Source organism: Danio rerio, chromosome 10 (assembly GCF_052040795.2).
Source record: "Danio rerio strain M-AB ecotype USA chromosome 10, GRCz13ab, whole genome shotgun sequence".
Classification (NCBI taxonomy): Eukaryota; Metazoa; Chordata; class Actinopteri; order Cypriniformes; family Danionidae; genus Danio; species Danio rerio.
The window spans coordinates 18167126-18189988 of NC_141030.1; the positions used below are offsets into that span (position 1 = coordinate 18167126).

The following is a 22863-nucleotide window of genomic DNA, read 5'->3' on the forward strand; positions in this document are numbered from 1 at the left end:
ACAATTAAAGACTGTGACAACTAGCACACATTCATTTAATATAGATGTATTTATTATAATGTCACATAACAATGACAATCTGTTCGTGACTCAACTTCTCATTTGCCTCTGTGTGATCGGGCTGCTGTAGCCTCCGCCCCTGAACTCGAGAGATGGGGCGATCAAATCTCGCGAGTGCCTTTCCTCTCGCGATGTCACCCAGCATCGCTGTCCTGCTGCAGTGCGCGTATAAAGCAGCAAGACTGGCGGGCACGAGAGGAGGAGTTGCGGCAAGGTCGCGCAGCATCACGGCGCAATTTAGCCAAGGAAAGCTCGATTCATAGAGATTTGTCTGTAGAGTCCTTGCGAGAGCACACACCGGGCTGTGCGTTGGATGTTTCACTGAGCGTGTGTAACTTGTCAGGAGTTGTAGACTGGACGTGCTGCTGTTCTCCATTTGCATCCGCATGTGCGCGTCGCGCTGCGGGTTCAGAGGGAAGCGCGGCGCGTTGTTTTAGTCTTCCTGCAGCATCAGTGACTACGCTGGGTCACATCCATTGGCTCGTTTGCACTTTTATCGGACAGTATCAGCTTTGGGAAGGGTTTTTTGACTCACCATGTCGGCGTCACCTCCAATCTCCGCGGGCGATTATCTCTCTGCGCCCGAACCTGATGCGCTTAAACCCGCCGGTCCGACTCCGAGCCAGAGCCGCTTCCAGGTGGATCTGGTGACAGAGTCCGCAGGGGACGGTGAAACCACTGTCGGCTTCGACTCATCCCCACCCGAGTACGTTGCCGAGCCGCCGCCCGATGGGCTCCGGGATTCAGTATCTGGCGGCGAGGAAGCCAAGGGCCGGTTTCGGGTTGTGAACTTTGCGGCCTCAAGTCCGGACGCCGCGCCGGCGGAAACCGCGCAGAACGGGGACACGGTGATGAGCGAGGGCAGTTTGCACTCCTCCACCGGCGGCCAGCAGCACCATCACTACGATACACACACCAACACCTACTACCTCCGTACGTTCGGACACAACACCATCGACGCCGTGCCCAAGATCGACTTCTACCGGCAGACCGCCGCTCCGCTGGGCGAGAAACTCATTAGACCCACCCTCTCAGAACTGCACGACGAGCTGGACAAGGTACAGCCCCGCACACGGACCACTCTCTAGTTTAATGGGTTATAACCCCTTAGACCGACATTGGAGTTTAGAAAGCTAATACTGAACACTTAACCTTATGCAGAAGAACAATAACACTGATGTACAGAGATGATATACATTAGTGAGTTAATTCTGAACATGCATGCTGGAATCTAGTGTAGTGCGTTTGTATTGAACCTGAACACACAATAAAACAGTTGTTTAAGTTACTACTTAACACACAGACATAAGTTATTTTAATGAGTCAGTAATGAACACATATGCCAGTCACTGGTTTAGTAAGTTAGTACTAGACACACTTTAAGGATTTGTGTTCAGTAGCAACATACTAAACTAGCGTGGCACTGGTTTGGTGTGTTGGAATTAAACCCACATGCTAGAGACAAGTTTAGTGGTTCATAATTAAAAGGCCAAGCTAGGTTAGTATTGAACATGGATCCCTGAGACTGGTTTATTGGGTTCATGCTGAACACACATCAAACACTAGTTCCAACTGAACATGCATGCCAGATGCTGGTTTAGTGGGTAGTTGTACTCAACACACATCAAACCCTGGATCTTTTGGTTATTACTAGTCAAACACTTCAGTAGGGCTGGGCAGTATATTGAAGTTGTAAAGCTTATTGATATCTTTTTCTAAAGAATAATATGGTATGGGCCAATACCATTAATGTAAAAAAAGAAGATAGAATTATACAAGTAATTCTGAAAAATAGAGGAAGATACAGAGTAGCTGCTGCTAGGAAAGTGCATTATTCAGCCTGTTAATCATCCTGAACATGATTCAAACTATATACTACTAAATAATAATAGTTAAGAAGTATAGTTTAAAGCATCAAATGCTTTGACAGACTACTTGGTTTCATGTGTTTGAGAATTGATGTGTAACTTAAACATCACAGGTGTTTTCACAATTTTTAAAAGTTCTGAAAAGGTCAACAACAAAAAAAGTCATCGGTAAAGTCATGACCGATAAGTAAATATGAAGAGATTGTTGTAATGGGGTAATCAAAACTATTTTATTCATTTAATTCTAGCTTCAAAAAGCTTTTTTGTTTGTTTTTAGATTTCACTATGTTAGATTTGACAGCCTTTTAGAGGATGTAAAAATGTAAAAGAAATATTGATTTTCTTTATTCAAGCACGGAAAATTCAGAGATATATTCTGCATACTGCAATTCAGACCAAAATACAGAGATGTGCTTTCATTTGATTTTTTGAGCTCAAATAGCCCAGCCTTACACTCCAAGTGCTGTTTTAATGCTCTAATAATAAACAAGCATGCTAGACACTTGTTGAGTGGGTTTGTACAAACCATACATGCTGGACACTAGTAAGTTATTATTGAATACATTTAGTAATTTTGAATAAAATATATTCTTTTTCAATGTCTGGGTAAAAACTCACTGTTTTTCTCTTTTACACACAATATATTTTATTTTAAGAAACATTTAAAATAGTTTGAAACAGACAGTAAACATGTCAGGCTAAATAATTCAAATTGAATATTCACTTCTGCTGTTTTCATTTATGTCAAAAACAGATTTTATTTTAGAATTTAAAATGGCATCTTTGGATATCTTTTTTGCTGGAGATACTGTTGTCCTAAAAAAACAAAAAAAAAGTCATTAAAAAATCTAACACAAACCTTAGGAATGGTATTGCAAAAAATTTGGACGGTTTTAAAACCTTGACTTTTTCAAACCGCGGTATACCTTGAAAACAGTTATCATCCCATTCCTAGTACACACAAGCAAAGGATGCCAATTTAGTTGGTTAGTGCTGAAAATGCATTCAAGGGATGGACTAATGAGTTGGTACTGAACATACATTAAAGTTCAGTGGGTGAACAGTGGTGAGGCAGTGGCGCAGTGGGTAGTGCTGTCGCCTCACAGCAAGAAGGTCGCTGGTTTCCCCCACAGTCCAAAGACATACGGTACAGGTGAATTGGGTAAGCTAAATTGTCCATTGTGTATAAGTGTGTGTGTGTGTGTGTGGATGTTTCCCAGAGATAGGTTGCGGCTGGAAGGGCATCCGCTGCGTAAAAACTTGCTGGATAAGTTGGCGGTTCATTCCGCTGTGGCGACCCCGGATTAATAAAGGGACTAAGCCGACAAGAAAATGAACAGTAATTTAGGGAAAAAAATTACAAGAGTCACTGTAATTTGAGTTGTGTACTGAACAAGCATACAATGTACATGTATTCTGAAGAGAACACCAATTGAATGGGTTAGTGACACATGCTAGTTAATGCTAATTTAGTGGTTTTGTACAAAAGACACATTAAATGTATTGATTTTAGATAGTGAATCACGTCAGGAATGAGGGTCAGGCGGTAAGACTCATACCGTCAGGTTATGCTATGAGCCAAGTAGTAAACATTGGTTTCATATTAAATGTTTGATTTGCTGGTGATGCTTTATTACACTTTACAGAGTCAACATAGACCATTGTGACCTTTGACCTGTGCACGCAGTGACTGTTGTGCATGGGAGTACAGCGACGATGGGAATTGTTATCTGAAGATCAAACTCTTCATTGTATCGTTGTACATGTAGTTCACTGTTGAGAAAACACAAGGCCAAGCTGTGTTTACATTCTTACACTCAAGTCAGATGCGCTAAGAGTGTGCATATCTGTTGCTGCTAGTCTTAGTTTCTCTCATGCAAAGAAAAGGCCTGCTGATAATACAGATAAACTGCTTTGTTTGTGCAGCGATTAGTTTGCCATAACAGGGTTAAGACTGTATAAAAACAGGCTGTAGTGAGCAGCAGATGTTGCGTCGTCCACTGTGCTTACACATTTCTAAAATATACTCTCTAGGGACTAGGGTCTTTGACGACACTGGCGATTATGACTTGGCAGATTCTGAAGTTAGGTGTATTTGTTACAAACTCTGATGCCAAGTTTTAGAAAAGCGTCTTTGAGTCAAAGTATATGACGCACAAATGTTTTAACAGTAGTTTCCACTCATTTGAGCTTCATACCCGCGCCAAACTGAGCTTCTCTGAGTTAAGGACTCATTTAGAGCCACTGAATGATTTTCTTAGTTACATAAGCAGATGAGAAGCAGATAGGTTATAAGTACTAGACCAGGGGTTTTCAAAGGTCTGCGGACCCCTGGTGGGAGCAAGAGAGCGCTAGGGGGTCCGGGGAAAACTTGGCAGAAACAAAAAATGATTTACAAGATATTTTTTTTCAATCCTAAAATTATTAATGACTATAAATTATTAATATATGTATAGTTTTATAATTTGTATAAGTGGATACTTCATTGTAATGTGTTTATCCCAAAATCCTTTGCGCTCTTTAAGGTTTTGCATTCAGTTGAATGGAGCAATTAGCAGCTGTAAGTGCAGTACAGATGATGGAAAAGATTTTAAAAGAATCCAGCTCCTGCAAGCAGTTCATGCAAACTTGGCGAGCGTTAAGGCAAAAACCAGAAAGTATGACAAATCTTGCATTGATTTTGGTTTTACCTACATGTTAAAGCAGGGAGTCTATATAGACCCCAGTGTGTTCTTTGTTAGGAGATTCTCTCAAACAAATGCATTAAGCCATCCAAGCTCAAGCGTCATCTACAGCAGCAACATCCCAATGAGGCAGAACAATTGACTGACTATTTCAAACATAAGGAGTTGTGTTTGGCCCAGCAGGCTAGAATTTTTCGGCAGCACGCATTAGTCTCTGAGAGGTGTTTAAAAGGATCATATTTGGCATCACTCTGCCTTGCACATGCTAATTCCTGGTTTATACTTCTGAGTCAAGGGACCGGCAAAACCCACGGCGCATGCAACGCGCGTAGCTGTGCATTTATACTTCTACAGGCTGTCTCTGTTGCTCTGCATTAACACTTCCGAAACGCTAGTTGGCAGTGAGGTGTAAATGTTCCTCTGTGTCGAGTTTCTTAGATGGTGTTTTGCTTTTCTTGAGCACTTCCTGAATTTACAAGTGGCTCAAACTCTCTCATTTTGAGGCAGGAATTGGCGTACATGCAACAACTTTAACTATGAGGTAAACACAAAACAAAAATTTCCGTCCGGAGCTCCTTCACAGGACTCCACACTTGTAAACAATCGCTCCATTCGCGTGGCTCTCGGTCCCGCCCAGACTGGTCAGCGCTACCAAGCCGACCAATCCCAGAGCTTGCGCTACGCGTCGTTGCGACGTGTAGTTACATTTTTTGAGAGGTGCACGTCAGCGACAGTCACGGCGTAGGGCTATGCGTCAACGCCGTAGCATACGCGTGCATTTGACGCAGAAGTATAAATCAGCCTTAAGAAGCCACACACGGTTTGCAAAGAATTGTTATTACCAGCTAACAAAGTCATCGTCAAAGAGTTATTTGGAGAGGAAGCGGCACGAAAGGTAGATTGTGTGCCTTTGTCAGAAAACACAGTAAACATACGCATAAGTGCAATGTATGTTTTAAAAGTTTTATTGTGATATTCATCGCATTGCATTGCACAGCATTACAGCAAATATTACAACATCTCAACTTTTTTTTTTACAAAAAAGAAATAAACTAATTAAATATCACACACGTAAAAAAAATAAAAAACAATCATAATAATAAAATGGAATAATGAAGTAATTCGGGTAAACCCAGAATGCACTTTTCAAAAAAAAAAAAATTCTAACCCCTAAAACCCACCCCACCCTGGGACTAAAGCGTATGCAGTACTGTTAGTGTGACCTTCACCATCTGGGTTTTTTTCCTATGCTTTCAAGATAGAGGAGAAGAGACCAAATCTTGTCAAATTTTAAAAATTTCTTTGCCATAAGAAATCTGATCCTTTCCAAATGTGCTAATTTAGTTAATTTTTCCAGCCAAGATCTAAATGATGGGGATTCTGTTGATTTCCAAAACCGTAGCACCAGCTTCTTTGCCACAATAAGGCTGAAAGACAACAGTTGTTTTTGAGAATCCTGGAGTGATCTAGTTTTGTCTTTAATTCCGAATATGATCAAAAGTGGGTCGAAAACTAATTCACAATGTAAAATTTTAGATAGAGTTTTAAATATTTTAGCCCAAAATGCGAGCAATTTAGGACACAGAGCATAACTATGTAAGGGAGTGGGAAGTCCGTCTTGCATTTATCACAAAAGGGAGAGGTATCAGAAAAAAATGTTTATGCAATTTTGTCTTGGTATAATGAAGCCGGTGTATAATTTTAAACTGAATGAGACCGTGTCTGGATTTAACAGAACAAGAGTGGTCATAAGTGCAATGCAAATATTTTGCAGTTTTCCATAAATGCAAGACAGGGAAAAAAACTACAGAAACTACAAATGTCCAGGTTGAACTTTTTCATCTACTAGTACCTTATTTAGAAAAGCTATCTTGTTCAGTTAATGTAAATATTTTGTTGTTGTTGTTTTTGTTGTTGTTTTTTTTTTTATGAAATATAAAAATTTTATGAATAATTTTTGGCTATAGTGAGTTTCCAACTAATAAAATAAATAGTTTTAAAAACAATACCATTTTGCATGCCTGTGAAATATGAACTTTTAATTCCTTTACGTTATACAGAATTGTAGTTAACAAATTTATGCATGAAATACACAAGTGCCTTTAAACTTTAGGCAAAAGGGTCCCCTGCAAGGAATGATCTGGGGGTCCCTAAGATTAAAAAGTTTGAAAACCCCTGTACTAGACTGTTGTGTATATGAAATGTAGTGGATGTCAGTGCAACAGTCTGGAGGAAAAGACATGTTCAGTTTGATTGGATTTAAGATCTGAAACCTGCGCTTGTTTTTCTTTGCAGTAGTAATTGTAATCATGAGACAGAACAAAGTAAGTGAGATGCCTTCTAAAGCAAATCACAGATGTTTTCGAGAGCACTGAAATAACTGATTTAATAAGTTCTGTTTGTGAACTCTGCATTCTTCGCACTAATGCTCTTGGTTATCTGAAGAAGTCTCAAGCACTGAATACAAAATTTTGAGTGTCCCTTCACAAGTTATCTCTCATATCATGAGTTATATAGAGAGGTGTGCTGTACTTCTGAAATGAATTGCTATTTGATTATGCAAATTTTAGTCAGCAATGCTGCTAGAATGTAATGCTCACCATTCTTAATGACGATGACTGTGTGACGACCCATCAATTTCATTAGCAGCAGTTTGCAATGCATGAGTGCAGAAGTGCTCCTGTGAACTGAAGCTCTGTGGTGCATTATCACTTTGATATCTGATTGCAGCCGTTGCCTTCACACCTTTTTTCTTTAAACATTTTTGGGAGGAGTCAAATTAACAAGTGGCTTGAACAACCCTATCAATTAACACTTGGCCATGTCATGTCTGGAATGTGTCTTAAAATGTGTCTGGAAGTGCTTTGAATGATCAAATTTTTGAACTCATTACATTCATTGTGTTTTTCATTCACTGTTAGGTAAAAGGAGTGGGAAAAGAACGTGTTGTACTTTGGCATGACCTTGTAAGCAGAATTTGGCCATCACTTTTGAAGCGCTTTTAATTGCAGTGTGTGCGTGTGTGCGTGTGTGCGTGTGTGCGTGTGTGCGTGTGTGCGTGTGTGCGTGTGTGCGTGTGTGCGTGTGTGTGTGTGTGTGTGTGTGTGTGTGGCGGCTGTCAGTAAGTCAATACTGCTATAGTCTAGTGTTTTCCGCTGCTATAAATACATCTGTTCAGCTGTTTGTATTGTTGGGAATAGAGTTAAGCTGTGGAATTTTGGTAAGCTGTTTTCCTCTGGTTGTACATTATTGGTTGTCAATTAATTGTCCCTAATCCAGTCGAGACAATCAGAGCTGGGCTCATATAAAGTGGATGATGGTATTGCTTTACTTGTCAAACCAACACGATTGATCAGATTCTATATGAAAATAAGGACTGTTCTGATGTTACATAAGACTAACACTATTAAAGTCATGTAAAAGTCTTTCAGATCAAAGCTTTTTTTTTCTATTGGAGTCACACACAGCACGGTACTGTACAACAAATCCATGACTGAATGGAAAGTCTTTTACTGGCTGCTGGCAGTGAATTTAAACAGATATTGATGTTTGGGCCAGTGAGACTTTTATGGCTGTCAAACAGACACTTTGACACTCAACATTTGGTTTTCCAGTTGCTTTAACAGTTTCAGTCTTTAATTGGAGCAATACGTTATGTCACGTACACTAAATTATTCCTGTATTTTGGCTCTGTAGAGAGAAACCGTGAAAGTGCCTGCATAGTGTGACTGAAGCCTGATGGGCATAGTGGATAATATTGATCTGTAAGAAAGAAGTTCTGTCAGCTCTGATTTATTTACAGATTGTTCAAGCAGAAATGCATAAGTAAATCTGAACTAAACCAGTCCAGTGTAGCCAGGGGAAAAAGATTCATGTGAGATTTGGCATAAACTGGAATTATGAACAGGCAAAACGACCAATGTTGTATGGCTGGTACAAATTTAGTCATAGCAACTTTTAACATTTTGGACGGATGCATCCCTTCAAATAAAATTCTGATATTTTTTATAAGAAAGCATCTCTCTATGATTGACATTTAAGAACTTTAATCTCCTTTCCCTCAGGTCTCCCTCAGTGTTGAGACAAAATAGTCAACAACAACCTGCTTTCTGCAGTTTTCACTTGAAAGACACCATATGCAAATTTTATACTTGAGGTTGAGTATTCACAACAAACAAAGGCTTAGATTGATGACACCATGAGCATGGAATCATGGGAGTCATGGTCTTTCTTCTTTACGTCCTTCAGGACTCCTGCAGAAAAGTATTCTTAAGAGTTAAAGCATTCAAAGCTTATGATTGTGGTAGTATGAGGCAGTGTTTATAATACTGGAAGACATTGAAGTGAAAGATGTGGCACGAAAAGCAACTGAGCTTTTTCCACGTGTGATCATGTGGGAAAGCAGCAGTGCTGTTTAAAACATATGAAATATATAAACTAAGGAATACATGATTAATAACACGTATTAAAGCTTTTTGCTGTTTCCCTGATTTCAATAAAACCAAACCAGAAATGGAGCGTGTATGAGATCAATACTATTGGCCACATAGGACATGGTGTATGTCAATATTTAAAACTGCTTATTTCTCTAGATGTGAATTGGAATTTATTTACACAAGTCTGCAAATTTTTTAAGATAATTTGTCTGTTTTAGGATATTTTAATAAAAAATCTTAATTTATTCTTTTTTTTAATAAAAAGGTCAAATGTATGTGAAATGTCTATTAAACTGCCACCGATTCGGCTGAAAGGTGAAAGTAGCCACATGTGGAAGGACTTACAGGATCTCAAGTTACAAAGTCAACTGCAGCCAGAGGAGCTAAACATGTCTGCTCCTGCAATGAAGCCTTTCTCTGAATCAGGTGATTTAGTGTTATTCCTAACCACTAAGAATTGCTTATTTTTATAAATGAATGAATAAATTCTGGATCAAAACTGAAACATAACTATGCCACACTCAGCTCAACTTGTTGAGCAACCAGTCAGACCTAATCCAGTGCTGAATCTACACTCTGAATCGGGCAAATGACCTCCAAGGTTAACCCGATGAGCAGCAAAGTGTGGAACATGCCAAACTAAGGAGCCGATCACACAGAACGCGATTTTTCCGTCCAAAAACGTGAGGCGCACAACACTGCCTTTTTTGTTGAAAAGAAAAAAGAAGTGAGGTGGGCTATTTATGTTGCTAGGCAACGACTGATTCAGCTACGCATTGTGAACATGTGTTGCTGTTGATATTAATTTTAATCTTTAATAATATTGTGAAATTCAAGGGCGAGGCAGTGGCGCAGTAGGTAGTGCTGTCACCTCACAGCAAGAAGGTCGCTGGTTTGAGCCTCGACTCAGTTGGTGTTTCTGTGTGGAGTTTGCATGTTCTCCCTGCCTTCGCGTGGGTTTCCTCCGGGTGCTTCGATTACCCCCACAGCCCAAATACATGCGGTACAGGTGAATTGGGTAGGCTAAATTGTCTGTAGTGTATGAGTGTGTGTGTGAATGTGTGTGTGGATGTTTCCCAGAGATGGGTTGCGGCCAGAAGGCCATCTGCTGCGTTAAAACTAGCTGGATAAGTTGGTGGTTTATTCCGCTGTGTCGACCCAAATTAATAAAGGGACTAAGCCTAATGAATGAATGTGAAATTCAATATTTGTGAAGTCATACAGCTCCGGATAACTCAAAACGGGAACCACAACACTAAAAAAAAGTGTTGCATGCAGAACTGTTGCAAACAATTTATTTGTGTTGAATTTAAACAAACAAATTAAGTTTATTAATGTTCAACTTAATTTGTTTGTTTAAATTCAACACAGATAAATTGTTTACAACCGCCTTACGTAAAAATATTGAGTAAATCCAAGGAGTCATCGCTGAATAATTTTTTTTAGTGAAGTTTCCCCCATCATCAAAAGTCTCTGTAGTTGTCTTGACAACACGAAGACTGTAGACACCTCAACGGAAACCCCGCCTCTGCTTATTGGAGAATGAAACAGACAACACTGATGTAATGTGCATCTTCCACTCTGTTGACCTTTTATTTTTATTTTTTAACTGCGAGCCACATCGGGCAACGGCAAAAATGTGAGGGGTAGCAGGCGGTTAGAACGCAAAGTGCGCAGAGCACATAAGAAGTGCACAAAACGCTCGCGGCCATTAGTAAATCATCCAAAAAAGGGCTCCTTAATGCAAAAAGCGTGTTTGCTGCGAACGCCCTAACCAGCTGGATCAACATTAACCAATGGACTGACAGAGCCCAATTGCTGACTATTGGCTTGGTGTGGCGCACCCCAAAATGCAGTTTGATTGAAACGCATGAGTCCAGTAGGGCACTTGATGTCGAATTAGAACAAATGTCTGTAGTGATAGAAGAATAATATAAAATGTGCAGAGCTGTGGATTGCCTAAGTTAGTGTTTTCTCATTCAAACACTCATTCACTTGAAAAAACAGCACACCATCAACTTAACTTATCCTTAAAGTATTTTGAAATTTAAATGACAGTGGATTTTAAAAGTTCTGCCTGCACTGTTTGAGAATTTACTAGACAAAAACACCTGCAGTTGATTTGCCTTCTCTGGTGATCCATAATCCATAATAGCCCATGCATCATGCTTTTGCTGCTGTGATATTGTGAGCATTTCTGATGCCAGTTAGGTGACTGAGGATAGTTTTAATGATGCTATGCACATTGCTCATGCTAGTGACGTGGAGAAAACCGTTGGTGTTTTATTCAAAGGGTGAAAATAAAGTTTAGAAGATAAAAAAAATATAAAGTGATACATTAAGTAGTAATATCGATGTTAACTAATTATAAGCACTGACTCGTATATGAATTGTGGCAGCCCTAATGAATTAAACTGTTATGTTAAATGCAATCCATGGTCACCTAACATCTTTAGAGAGGGCTGCACGGTGCCAAAGTGGGTAGCGATGTTGTGTCACAACAAGAATGTTGCTGGTTCGAGCCCTAGCTGGGTCAGTTGGCATTTCTGTTTGGAGTTTGCATGTTCTCCCTGTGTTCACGTGCATTTCCTCTGGGTGCTCCGGTTTCCCCCACTGTCCAAAGACATGTGCTAGGTGAATTGGATAAGCTAAATGTATGTCTAACCTAATCTTGTATAATAATAACACATCATATTTCATTTATTTATTTATTTATTTATTTATTTATTTATTTATTTATTTAGCCATTTTCTATTAACTCTTTATTAATGATTAACGTGCTCATAAAATGTTTTATTACTAGATATAATTTTTGAAGCATTAGTTTGACGCATTTTTGATTTGACAATTTTGGTTAATCAATGTAATTACAACAACTTTCATTTTGAGCATCAACTTACATTAAATGGGGATTTTAATCTTTAACATGAACATTAGTGTTTAATTGCCTATTAAAGCATATTGGTGCCACCGTGACTTTTTCAGTTATCATTATATTTTAAAGGGAAGCCAAGATGCTTCCATACAAGTGATTTGAATAATGCAAGAGGTGATCCTTCTGCGATTTGTTACTAATTTACGATTATTCTAAGCAATACGGAATTTGAACTGTGATCCGATACACCCTAATACTTTTTTTTTATGCATTTTTGATGCATTTTAAAAAACATTTATTAAAGAGTTGAATATATTAAAATAAGAGTTAAAAAGAAATGGATTTGAAAGATAATGCATTTAAACTCAAACATTTTGATTGTTTTATTAGAATTGGAGCAAAACTGTGCAGATCTGCAGCCCTCCAGGAATTGAGCTTTGATACTCTGTAAAAAAAAAATCCATTAAAATGATGGTATGCAAAACCACTATTGTGGTTGCCAATGTTTCACCGTTAAATATATAGTAAATACTCTAAAGGTAATTTTGAATTTTTACGGTACACTACCATATATCAGTAATATTTAGTGTTAATCATAATGGACATAACTAAACATAAACCACAAAGTGTTTCTGTCAGTTTAATCGCTCATTCTGTACTGAAATACGTGGCACTGAAGCACACAATCACTCGTCACTCACTTAGAGATTTCACGCACACAAAGATTCAGAAATAGCCTGAGCTAAGTTTTCAAATGTTAATGCTAATGCTTATATTTAAAATCACTTTAACGTGTCTATAACAGCAGCATAAGCAGAACATCCTGATTTGTTCCGTTAGCTATTGCATGCCAGCTCCAAATAAGGACTTCAACAAAGTATTAAAAGAAAGTAGACATTTGTTTAGGGACAATTAAAAATGGATAAACATTAAAATTAGGTATTTTTAGGACGTTATTATCTTACCTCAGAATTGTACAGTTTAAAAGGACATGTCTGTCTTTAGGTTTGGGTTCAACAGATTCACATTAAGTTAGGCCTGTCTAAGCCAATAAAAAATAAAATTATATCTTCATGCAATTATTCAATATTAAGATCAAGATACAGTCTGAATGACTAACAAGCGTAACAAAAAATGTTCATTTCAAAATTATGTAAGTGTGCGAGTCTCTGTGGAAAGCGTGTGCTGGAGAGCGTGCAGATCAGACACACGTGGTTAAAGTTAGAATACACAAGTTAATGTTATCAGTCTACTTTTCGCTGTTATTCAACAGGATCAATAAACAACTGTCAGTCAGCTTTAAAAAGGAAATGTCCTCTTTATTTTTTTCACTTACATTTAAAGGGATTACTTACCCAAAATAAAAATGCACTAAATTAAATAAAATCAAAGTATTGGTTATTAAAGAAATAGATAGAAAGCCTACAGCAAATATCATTGTATCTTTTTATTTAGTAAATGCATGGTTTAGTTATTATTTAATAGATGATGTATTTTCTAATGGAACTATTTAAATTCATGTTCTGGCTATCAAACTGGAGAGTTTTTAGTGTGTGTGTGTGTGTGTGTGTGTGTGTGTGTGTGTGTGTGTGTGTGTGTGTGTGTGTGTGTGTGTGTGTGTGTGGTGTGTGTGTGTGTGTGTGTGTGTGTGTATGTAATTATGTATGTATGTATGTATATATATGTATATACACACACACACACACACAATATCGGGACCTTAAATTCGTAGTTAGAGATTAGTTTGGGTTGGGTTTGTTGATAGGGTAAAATGTTAATTCTTTGCATCGTTGTATTTTGTTTTCCATTCTGAAATTTGCCTGGGAAATTGTTAATAACAAAAACTAAAGACTCCCTGCCTGAAGGGCTACCAGAGATTTTAAAGTTTAATGAGCGCTGTATTAAGGAAACTTACTGTTAACCAGGTTAACAGAAAGCTGCTGTAGCATTTTTACATTTTTACTTATACATATTGTTTAGATCATGATTGGTTATCTGTGATCAATATTTTATATGTAAATAGATTTTTCCTCTTTTTGGGTTTTCAAACCTGTCATCACATACAACGTCTCAACTTTATGAAGACCTAAGGGGAAAGTGGGGATTAAAGACCTTAATGTCAATCTTTGATCAGTCGATCCAGCATTGCAAATAGTGTAAATATTTGTGTTTATAAGGTATTTAAGATGTTGTGTTTTCCACCATGAATAACTGACATGGCACAGGTATATTTTTCAGTTGTAAATGTTATGAAGTCATCCAAACATACCAATTTGCTGTCAGCAGTGGGCAAGTGAACAAGCACTGATTGATGCATGCACACTAAACAGACAGCTTTCAATAGAGACATTATTGATTTATGATTTTACTGTCTGAAAAAAATAAGCCAAAAATATTTTCTTTACATTGTATTCCAAATCACATTGTGTTGAATTGAATTAAGATAACCCTGCATCATGATGCACTGAATCATATCAGCATCTTCTTCGTGTGTATTTTGAATCTTTTAGCTATACATCGATTCATATGGTATCGGCCTCAGTTCTGAGATCCACACCCTCAGAATTCGAAGATGCAGTTATATAAAGGCAAACACACTGAGCATATTGGTGACATTTAAATTTGTATGAGAGCTGCATCTATCTTCTGTATGTGTGGTATGATAAAATTTGATTGAAGCAAGTTTTGACTCATCCACTTGGGTCTATCTCTGTTGTGATCTTCTCTGGAAGAGGAGCAAACAAAAACAAAGGCAAAATAAGTCCAAACATGTCAAAATGCTGTATTTAGGGCAATAAGATCAGAGTGTCCTGGCTTCTATACTAATTCCACGAAGTGACATCGTTTGCGAGCCATGCCAAAACAACAAGCCCAAAGAACATAAGTGGTACTTAATGAATATCAGCTTGATTTATTTAGTGATTGTGATGTGATCTCAGCACATGTGACGTACTAGTTGTCCTGGTGTCAGTAGTGCATGGCACTAGATGAGATGAGCATACTGGGACAGGCCAGGAACAACAGATGCAAGAGCACTCGTCCCCAGATACCTCCTGTAGCGTCTCCATAGTGATTCTCATCTCCTGAGCGATGATGCGTAATGAAGGCAGTGTCTCGGTGGACACACGCATTACCTTTATCACACCTAAGTTCAATATTTAGGTGAGCAAGTACAGGTAGCATTAGATTAAATGAGTACAATAAAAAGTAGGACTGCTCGATTAAGGGAAAAATCATAATCACGATTATTTTGGTCATAATTGTAATCACGATTATTCAAAACGATTATTAGTCAAAATTATTCGCCCTTCTGTGAATTGATTTTTATATACAAATATTTCCCAAATTACGTTTAACAGAGGAATTTTTTTACAGTATTTCCTATAATATTTTTTCTTCTGGAGAAAGGCTTATTTGTTTTATTTTAGCTAGAAAAAAATCAGGTTTAAATATTTTGAAACCTATTGTAATAGCTCAATATTATTAGCCCCTTAAGCAATATATATTTTTGATTGTCTGCAGAAGAAACTACTGTTACATAATGACTTGCCTATTTACTCTAATTAAGCCTTTAAATGTCACTTTAAGCTGAATACTAGTATCTAGAAAAATATCTAGTAAAATATTATGTGCTGTCATCATAGCAAAGACAAAAATAAATCAGTTATTAGAAATGAGCTGTTAAAACTGTTATGTTTAAACTGTGCTTTAACCATCTTCACTGTAAGAAAAAACTTTAACTACAAAAGTCCTTCAGTCAAGAGCAGTGAGGGGATTCTTGTTGTTTGATTAATAATATAAACAGCAGCAGGTATATCGCACTCTGTCACTTTAAGAATAGTGCGGCTCCGATATGGTTTTACTTTCATATGTCTTGATTCTCAACTTGTTTGTTTATTACACAAATGAGGATTAATATGAATAATCACTAAACACCGTGCGCGCATGTCTTTGACCATTAAAGTGCTCGCATTAAGATGGCGTTAGATGTGCGTGTGCTCTGCTGTCCGAGGCTAAGCAAGGGGCGTGCGCACATACACACACACTACCTGTCCGAGGTTAAGCGCAGTGCTCACACACAACAGCACATGCACTTTTGCACTTTTATAAATATGAATGATGCGCATCACGTGCTGCGAAAGTTACATTACAGCACATGCTTTCAGTCACTTTCACGGTCAACTGGAAAGGAGGCAATATATGATGAAATAATCGTTTATCTCGATTAATGGTTTTTCATAATCGTTAGAGGCCGTAATCGAAATCGAAACCGGATTTTCAATTAATTGCACAGCCCTAATAAAAAGTAACAAATAAATTATTCTTATGCATTCTTAGATGCATTGGGATACAGATAAAAATCGATTTTCCATTTTTGAATATGCCTCACGGTGATGCAGTGGGTAGCACTATTGACTTGCAGCAAGAAGGTTGCTGGTTCGAGCCCTGGCTGGGTCAGTTGGCATTTCTGTGTGGAGTTTGCATGTTCCTTCGGGTTTTATTCGGGTGCTTCGGTTTTCCCCACAGTCCAGAGCATGTGGTGTAGAAGAATTGAATAAGCTAAACTGGCTGTAGTTAGGGTTGTAACAATATACCGGTATGACGGTTTACCACGATTTGAACGTGCACGATTATCATACCATGAACAATTGCATATCAACGGTTTTAACCCTTAAAGATCGAGACAGCCGCCCGCGGCTAAAAATAAGTATTGCTCTTAAATGTTTAATAACTTTTGATCCGCTGATCCGATTCATACAATTCAAAGATTGGCATAAAGAAGAGAATCTCAGCTTTCCAGTGCTGTATCACATAACATTCGCGGACTTTCAGAGGCTCCGGAATCAGTGCGATTACGTCATCAACATTTGACAACGCAGACATGATACATTGATGCATTGTCCCTCCTCCATGCCCAGATTGGTTCAAACTCGCTATATCACAACCAATAAGCATAGGTTTCGCTTTTGTTTGTGGACCAAGCTTTTTGAAAAACACGGAATGAGAGATAGGCATACATTTATGCGCGGCTAAATAAAACGCAAAAAAAAAGTTTTGAATGAAATAATTCTCATACTAAGTACTTTTGCATGCACAGCAGCACAGAAACATGACAAAACAGTGACACAGCAAAGACGAACTGCTGCTCTTGCTGTTTTCAAAAGACGCAAATGAAGGTGCAGCTGTTTGTCTGCATTGCAGACAACCATTTCCAAATCCATATCCACAGACAACCATATCCATGCTGGCACATAAAACCTAAGGATGTTCCATATTGAATCTAGTTTCGTTATGTAACTATTTATAGTATAGTAAATATTTATATCTATTTTTACTGAGAATTTGCACCATGTTTATTTGGACTTTATTTGGACTTTGACACATTATTTATTATTTTCTTATTTTTTTATTTGTTCATTGTAAGTGTTGTTGTTTATAGTAACTAAAAATATATTATTTGGAAAAAGTCAAATTTGCTTCACTGTTCTATTATTTTGTAACATTTGTAACATACCGTATACCGTGAAACCGTCAAACCGTGGTATTGTTTTAGACGATTATCATACCGTGAAAAATTCATACCCTTACAACCCTAGCTGTAGTGTATGTGTGTGAATGCAAGAGTGTTTGGGAGTTTTCTAGTGTTTAGTTGTAGCTGGAAGGGCATCCACTGCGTAAAACATGCTGGATAAGTTGGTGATTCATTCCGCTGTGGTGACCCCTGGTTAATAAAGGGACTAAGCCAAAAACAAAATTAATATATTAGTTTTTGATTATTACTTGATAATGAAAGGCAAAAGGTGGAACTCTGAAGTTCTGAACAAGTGTAGTGTTCATAAAGTCTTTGACATGCATGAAAAGCTAGCTTAAATTGACCAAGGCCATTTTATTCTTGCTAAAAATAGACCAAATCTAAACAAAGCACAGGCTCTAATGTTACTCCGTATTCAATTCATGTTTATTTATAAAGCACAATACAATGTAGATTGTGTCCAAGCAGACTAACGTTTAAGTTCAAGTAAACTGAAACTGTGTCAGTCCAGTTTTTAGAGTTAAAGTTTAGTTCAGTGTGGTTTAATATTCACTGCTGGACGTGCGAACACTAATAAGAAAATCCATCGATGCGCAGCTCCACAAGTCCCAAACCAAGCAAGCCAGTGGCGAAGACCAAACTTTACCAATCGATAAAAGTGAAGGAAAAAAAAACTTGGGCACTACCTGTTTTCCCCTGGCCAAACTTCTTGTGGCTGCAGTCTAGGTGCCGGAGGCTGGAGAACATTGGACATCCATTGTGAAAGACTGCAGGTTTGAGTAGTCTACCGGTGGGTGTTCAAGCTGGGCTCTGGGATCAATGTGAAGACTCGTCTGCAACTCTGGTCTTTCAGGAATCAATCTCATGCTCTCCACTCCTCCATGACTGCTGTAGCATCAGCTTAAGATATGGCCTGGTCCAGGATAATAGATATGATCATAGGATCATTAGCATGCACACCTCATGGAACATTTGATTAGCCATGTTTCCTAGTGAGAGTACAATAATTGGACCCCCCCCCCCCCCTTATTTATCTAAGTTTAGCACCATTCATTATTTACCTGTGTATGTAGTACTCCTATTTTGAATCGAGACAGTCCTTACCTTTATGGTAAGTCGGAATTTGTTTGTCAGAATACAAAATTAGGGAAAGACTAATTACAAGTTTATTCCGTGCTACCCTGAAAAAGCACAAAGTCTATTTAAAAGATTAGTTTGTTAGTGTAACATTGTGACATCTTCCATGTTTGTTGTAAGAAGTGTTAGTGAGGCCAGCACTGGGCACTCACCCTGTGGTCTGTGTGGGTCCCAATGCCCCATTATAGTGAAGGGGATGCTATGAGCTCCATCTTTTATATGAGACTATAAACCAAGGTTCTGTCTCTCTCTCTGTGGTCATTAAAAAAAAAACAGGATATCCTTTGAAAAGTGTAGCAGTGTAACCTCGGTTTCCGGGCCAAAGTTCCCTACTGGACTCTGTCCATCATAGCCTCTTAATGCCCAAGGTCTCCTTTTTACCAATAAGATGATCTGTGTTTTCATATACATTAGTCTCACAAAATAACTCTAAAGGAATCTCTGTGTGCCAGTTTGTCCAGTATTAATAATAATAATTATATATATATATATATATATATATATATATATATATATATATATATATATATATATATATATATATATATATATATTTTTTTTTTTTTTTTTATTACCTAGGCTTAGGGCTGGGCGATTTTTCCGATTTTTTTTTTTTTTTTTTTTTTTTTTTTTTTTCAATTAATTCGATTTTACGTTTCCAGACGATTTCATTTTGAATCAAATCAAGAAATCGCGATTTTTAAATATATATATATATATATATATATATATATATATATATATATATATATATATATATATATATATATATATATATATATATATATATAATACATTATAATGGCACCAATGCGCTTTGGTCCACTCTGTATGAAGCAGGAAGCACACCAGAAGTGCCTCTCTGCGACGCGCTGCGCAGCACCACAATTCAGGACGCAGGTCATATTTCAGCCGCGCCACAGAGCGCCATCTGATTAGTTTCATGTTAAATATCATGTGAATGTGCGCGTTTGGTGTGTGATAGTTTAAACTGTCATTTACGCGCCGTGTTGCGGCGCTTCTGGTGTGCGACCTGCTTGACTGCCTGTTAAAGTGTGAAGTCATGTAGGATTTTACTTGTTGCACGTCTGTGTGGATTGTCAAGACATATTCCCTCATCAAGTCGATAAACTCGATCTCAACATGCATGAAGGACGTAAAAGCCTGCCATGTGAAAAACCGTGACGATCTTTTGGTTTGAACATGAGCAGAGGTGAGGGACTGTAGCAGTGAAAATGAAAGTACCCGCCCCCATGACGTCATTTAGCGGACCTGGTTGAAAACCAGACAGATCAGGCAGCATAATACATAGTTGAGCAAAGCGCATCAAATGATCGGTATTTAAAAGGGGGAAAAAGAAAAATAGATTAAATGTATTATTTTATATTAGACACACATCTGGTGCTTGTATTTGCTCCTGCTATACGTCCACAACTTCACACATTGGGTTAAATTAGGCTTTACAGTTTCCATGTTCAGTCCTTTGGTTCCACTGTATCTTTTTAAGAAAAGGCAGCAACAATACAACTTGTCATTCAATCAGAAGAAGACAAAGTCAAAGCCAAGCTGACAGCCAATCTTTCCTAGGCTCAGCAAAACATGCAAAAAATACCTCTGTATTCCTGCAACTGCAATATTTACACAAATATTTCTTATTCAAATCTTCAGCAACGCTATTTAACTCGTGAATTTGTTTTACATTTATTTACACCTTGACCGATTTTTGTATGATATGGCCATTAAAACTACAATGTTCCTTAACTAGTTGGTTTAAGTTAATTTTAATGAGAATGTTACTTCAGTCATGTTGTTGTAATGTTTTGAGAAGACTAGTGACACAATAAAAAAAAATCGAAATCGTGAATCGGTCAAACTTTATAAAAAAACCTAGATTTTTTTTTTTTTTGCCAAATCGCCCAGCCGTACTTAGGCTATATATTACATCATCGACAACAGAAATCAGGAGCAGTTATGGGCAGATAGCTCACTCGCATCCACCCACACCAAGCTGGTGGTGATAATATTATATACTGTCAATATCAGTGCATCAGTAAAACCTACACTTGTAGGATGTCCCTAGATGCTAGATGAGCGTGTGAGTTTGGCATGGCCTGTGAGCACTTGTGTATGTTTGCTGTGGCTCTGAGCGCTGCAGTATGGTGGCTGTCATGTGTGCTGCTGGTGGCTGTCTAACGGCTGTCACAGAGTTTCTGTAGGCGACATCATCAGTGAGGTCACACGTCTGTCAGCTCAATGTCTTCATCTGACTGCTCCAAATGCACTGCAGCCGTCCCATCACACCTACCCCGTGCATGCGTCTCTGCGGCAGCGTCCACATGCACCATCATTCCTTTATCATAATGACACTTGCGCATAAAATGCTTCTGTTCCTGTGCACAGTGCAGTCATTTAATATCACAGTAATGATACAGAGTACTTGGTAGATGTGTGAACCTAAACTAGTCTCACGGTTCGGTTCGGTTAAGATTATCATGCCAACGGTTCAGTTCAATTCGACATCTCGGTGCATCACGGTTAGGGTTGTAACGGTATGAATTTTTCACGGTATGATAATCGTCTAAAACAATACCACGGTTTGACGGTTTCGCGGTATACGGTATGTTACAAAATAATAGAACAGTGAAGCAAATTTGACTTTTTCCAAATAATATATATTTTAGTTACTATAAACAACACCACTTACAATGAACAAATAAAAATAAGAAAATAATAAATAATGTGTCAAAGTCCAAATAAACATGGTGCAAATCCTAAGTAAAAAATAGATATAAATATTTACTATACTATAAATAGTTACATAACGAAACTAGATTCAATATGGAACATCCCTAGGTTTTATGTGCCAGCATGGATATGGTTGTCTATGGATATGGATATGGTTGTCTGCAATGCAGACAAACAGCTGCATCTTCATTTGCGTCTTTTGAAAACAGCAAGAGCAGCAGTTCGTCTTTGCTGTGTCACTGTTTTGTCATGTTTCTGTGCTGCTGTGCATGCAAAAGTACTTAGTATGAGAATTATTTCATGCAAAACTTTTTTTTTGCGTTTTATTTAGCCGCGCATAAATGTATGCCTATCTCTCATTCAGTGTTGTTCAAAAAGCTTGGTCCACAAACAAAAGCGAAACCTATGCTTATTGGTTGTGATGTAGCGAGTTTGAACCAATCTGGGCATGGAGGAGGGACAATGCATCAATGTATCATGTCTGGTTTGTCCGGAGACACAGTGACGAGCGTTTCTTTGTCAAATCAGCGTTGTTAAATTTTGATGACGTAACCGCACTGATTCCGGAGCCTCTGAAAGTCCGCGAATGTTATGTGATACAGCACTGGAAAGCTGAGATTCTCTTCTTTATGCCAATCTTTGAATTGTATGAATCGGATCAGCGGCGGATCAAAAGTTATTAAACATTTAAGAGCAATACTTATTTTAGCCGCGGGCGGCTGTCTCGGTCTTTAAGGGTTAAAACCGTTGATATGCAATTGTTCATGGTATGATAATCGTGCACGTTCAAATCGTGGTAAACCGTCATACCGGTATATTGTTACAACCCTAATCACGGTATATTGACGATGCTTTCCATACACAGTGTTGTATTTTGGGGGGTTGCTATAACAAGCTGTCTGTATAAACACAAACGGACACACTGTCTCTTATTTACACACATAACCAAACATAGACAGCACTAAACAAACACATACACATGGTCGCATGCGCACACACACACGCCATATGCGCTTGCTTGCTCGCTTGCTCGCTTGCTCGGGAGTGATATTGTGGGACCGCCCACTCCTGTTAAAATTACACCAGAGTTACCGACCACTCCCGCGCTTTATTCGGATTCAGATATAAGGATTTACTTCTACAAGCCTGTATTTAATACATTCACATCGATGAAAACAAGGGATGTTTTTCCTATAATTATAATAATTTAGTTCATTTCAGTTAGTTCTGTAAAAAAAACAAAAAAACTAAAACATATTTGTTTTAGTTAACAAAAATGTTTTTCAATTCTAGTTTTCGTTTTTTTTCGTTAGTTTTTGTTACTAATAACCTTGAATAATAAGGTTATCAACAAGGTTAGAATAATAACCTTGTCATTAAACAAATTATCAATATATTATTTTGAACAGAAATATGTAAATGAGGGATTTTGCTGAAATTATAAGCTTGTGGAAGACGAATACCTGCTTATTTTGTGAATGAATGCATCCTTATGGTTGAATTGGACTGAAGTTTTCCTAAGAGC

The 22863-nt window shown here is 37.9% G+C and overlaps 1 protein-coding gene across 4 annotated transcripts in view; it reads left to right on the forward strand.

Moving 5' to 3' along the window:
* The first annotated feature begins 255 nt into the window (after positions 1 to 255).
* Positions 256 to 22863, forward strand: part of slc12a2 (solute carrier family 12 member 2) — an 83858-nt gene continuing 61250 nt past the window's right edge. For 2 of the 4 annotated variants that reach the window (XM_087269223.1, XM_087269224.1), the window contains exon 1: positions 256 to 1118. In XM_087269223.1, the coding sequence (XP_087125349.1) occupies positions 597 to 1118 (522 nt within the window). In that variant the 5' untranslated portion in view covers positions 256 to 596. 4 annotated transcript variants of the gene reach the window in all.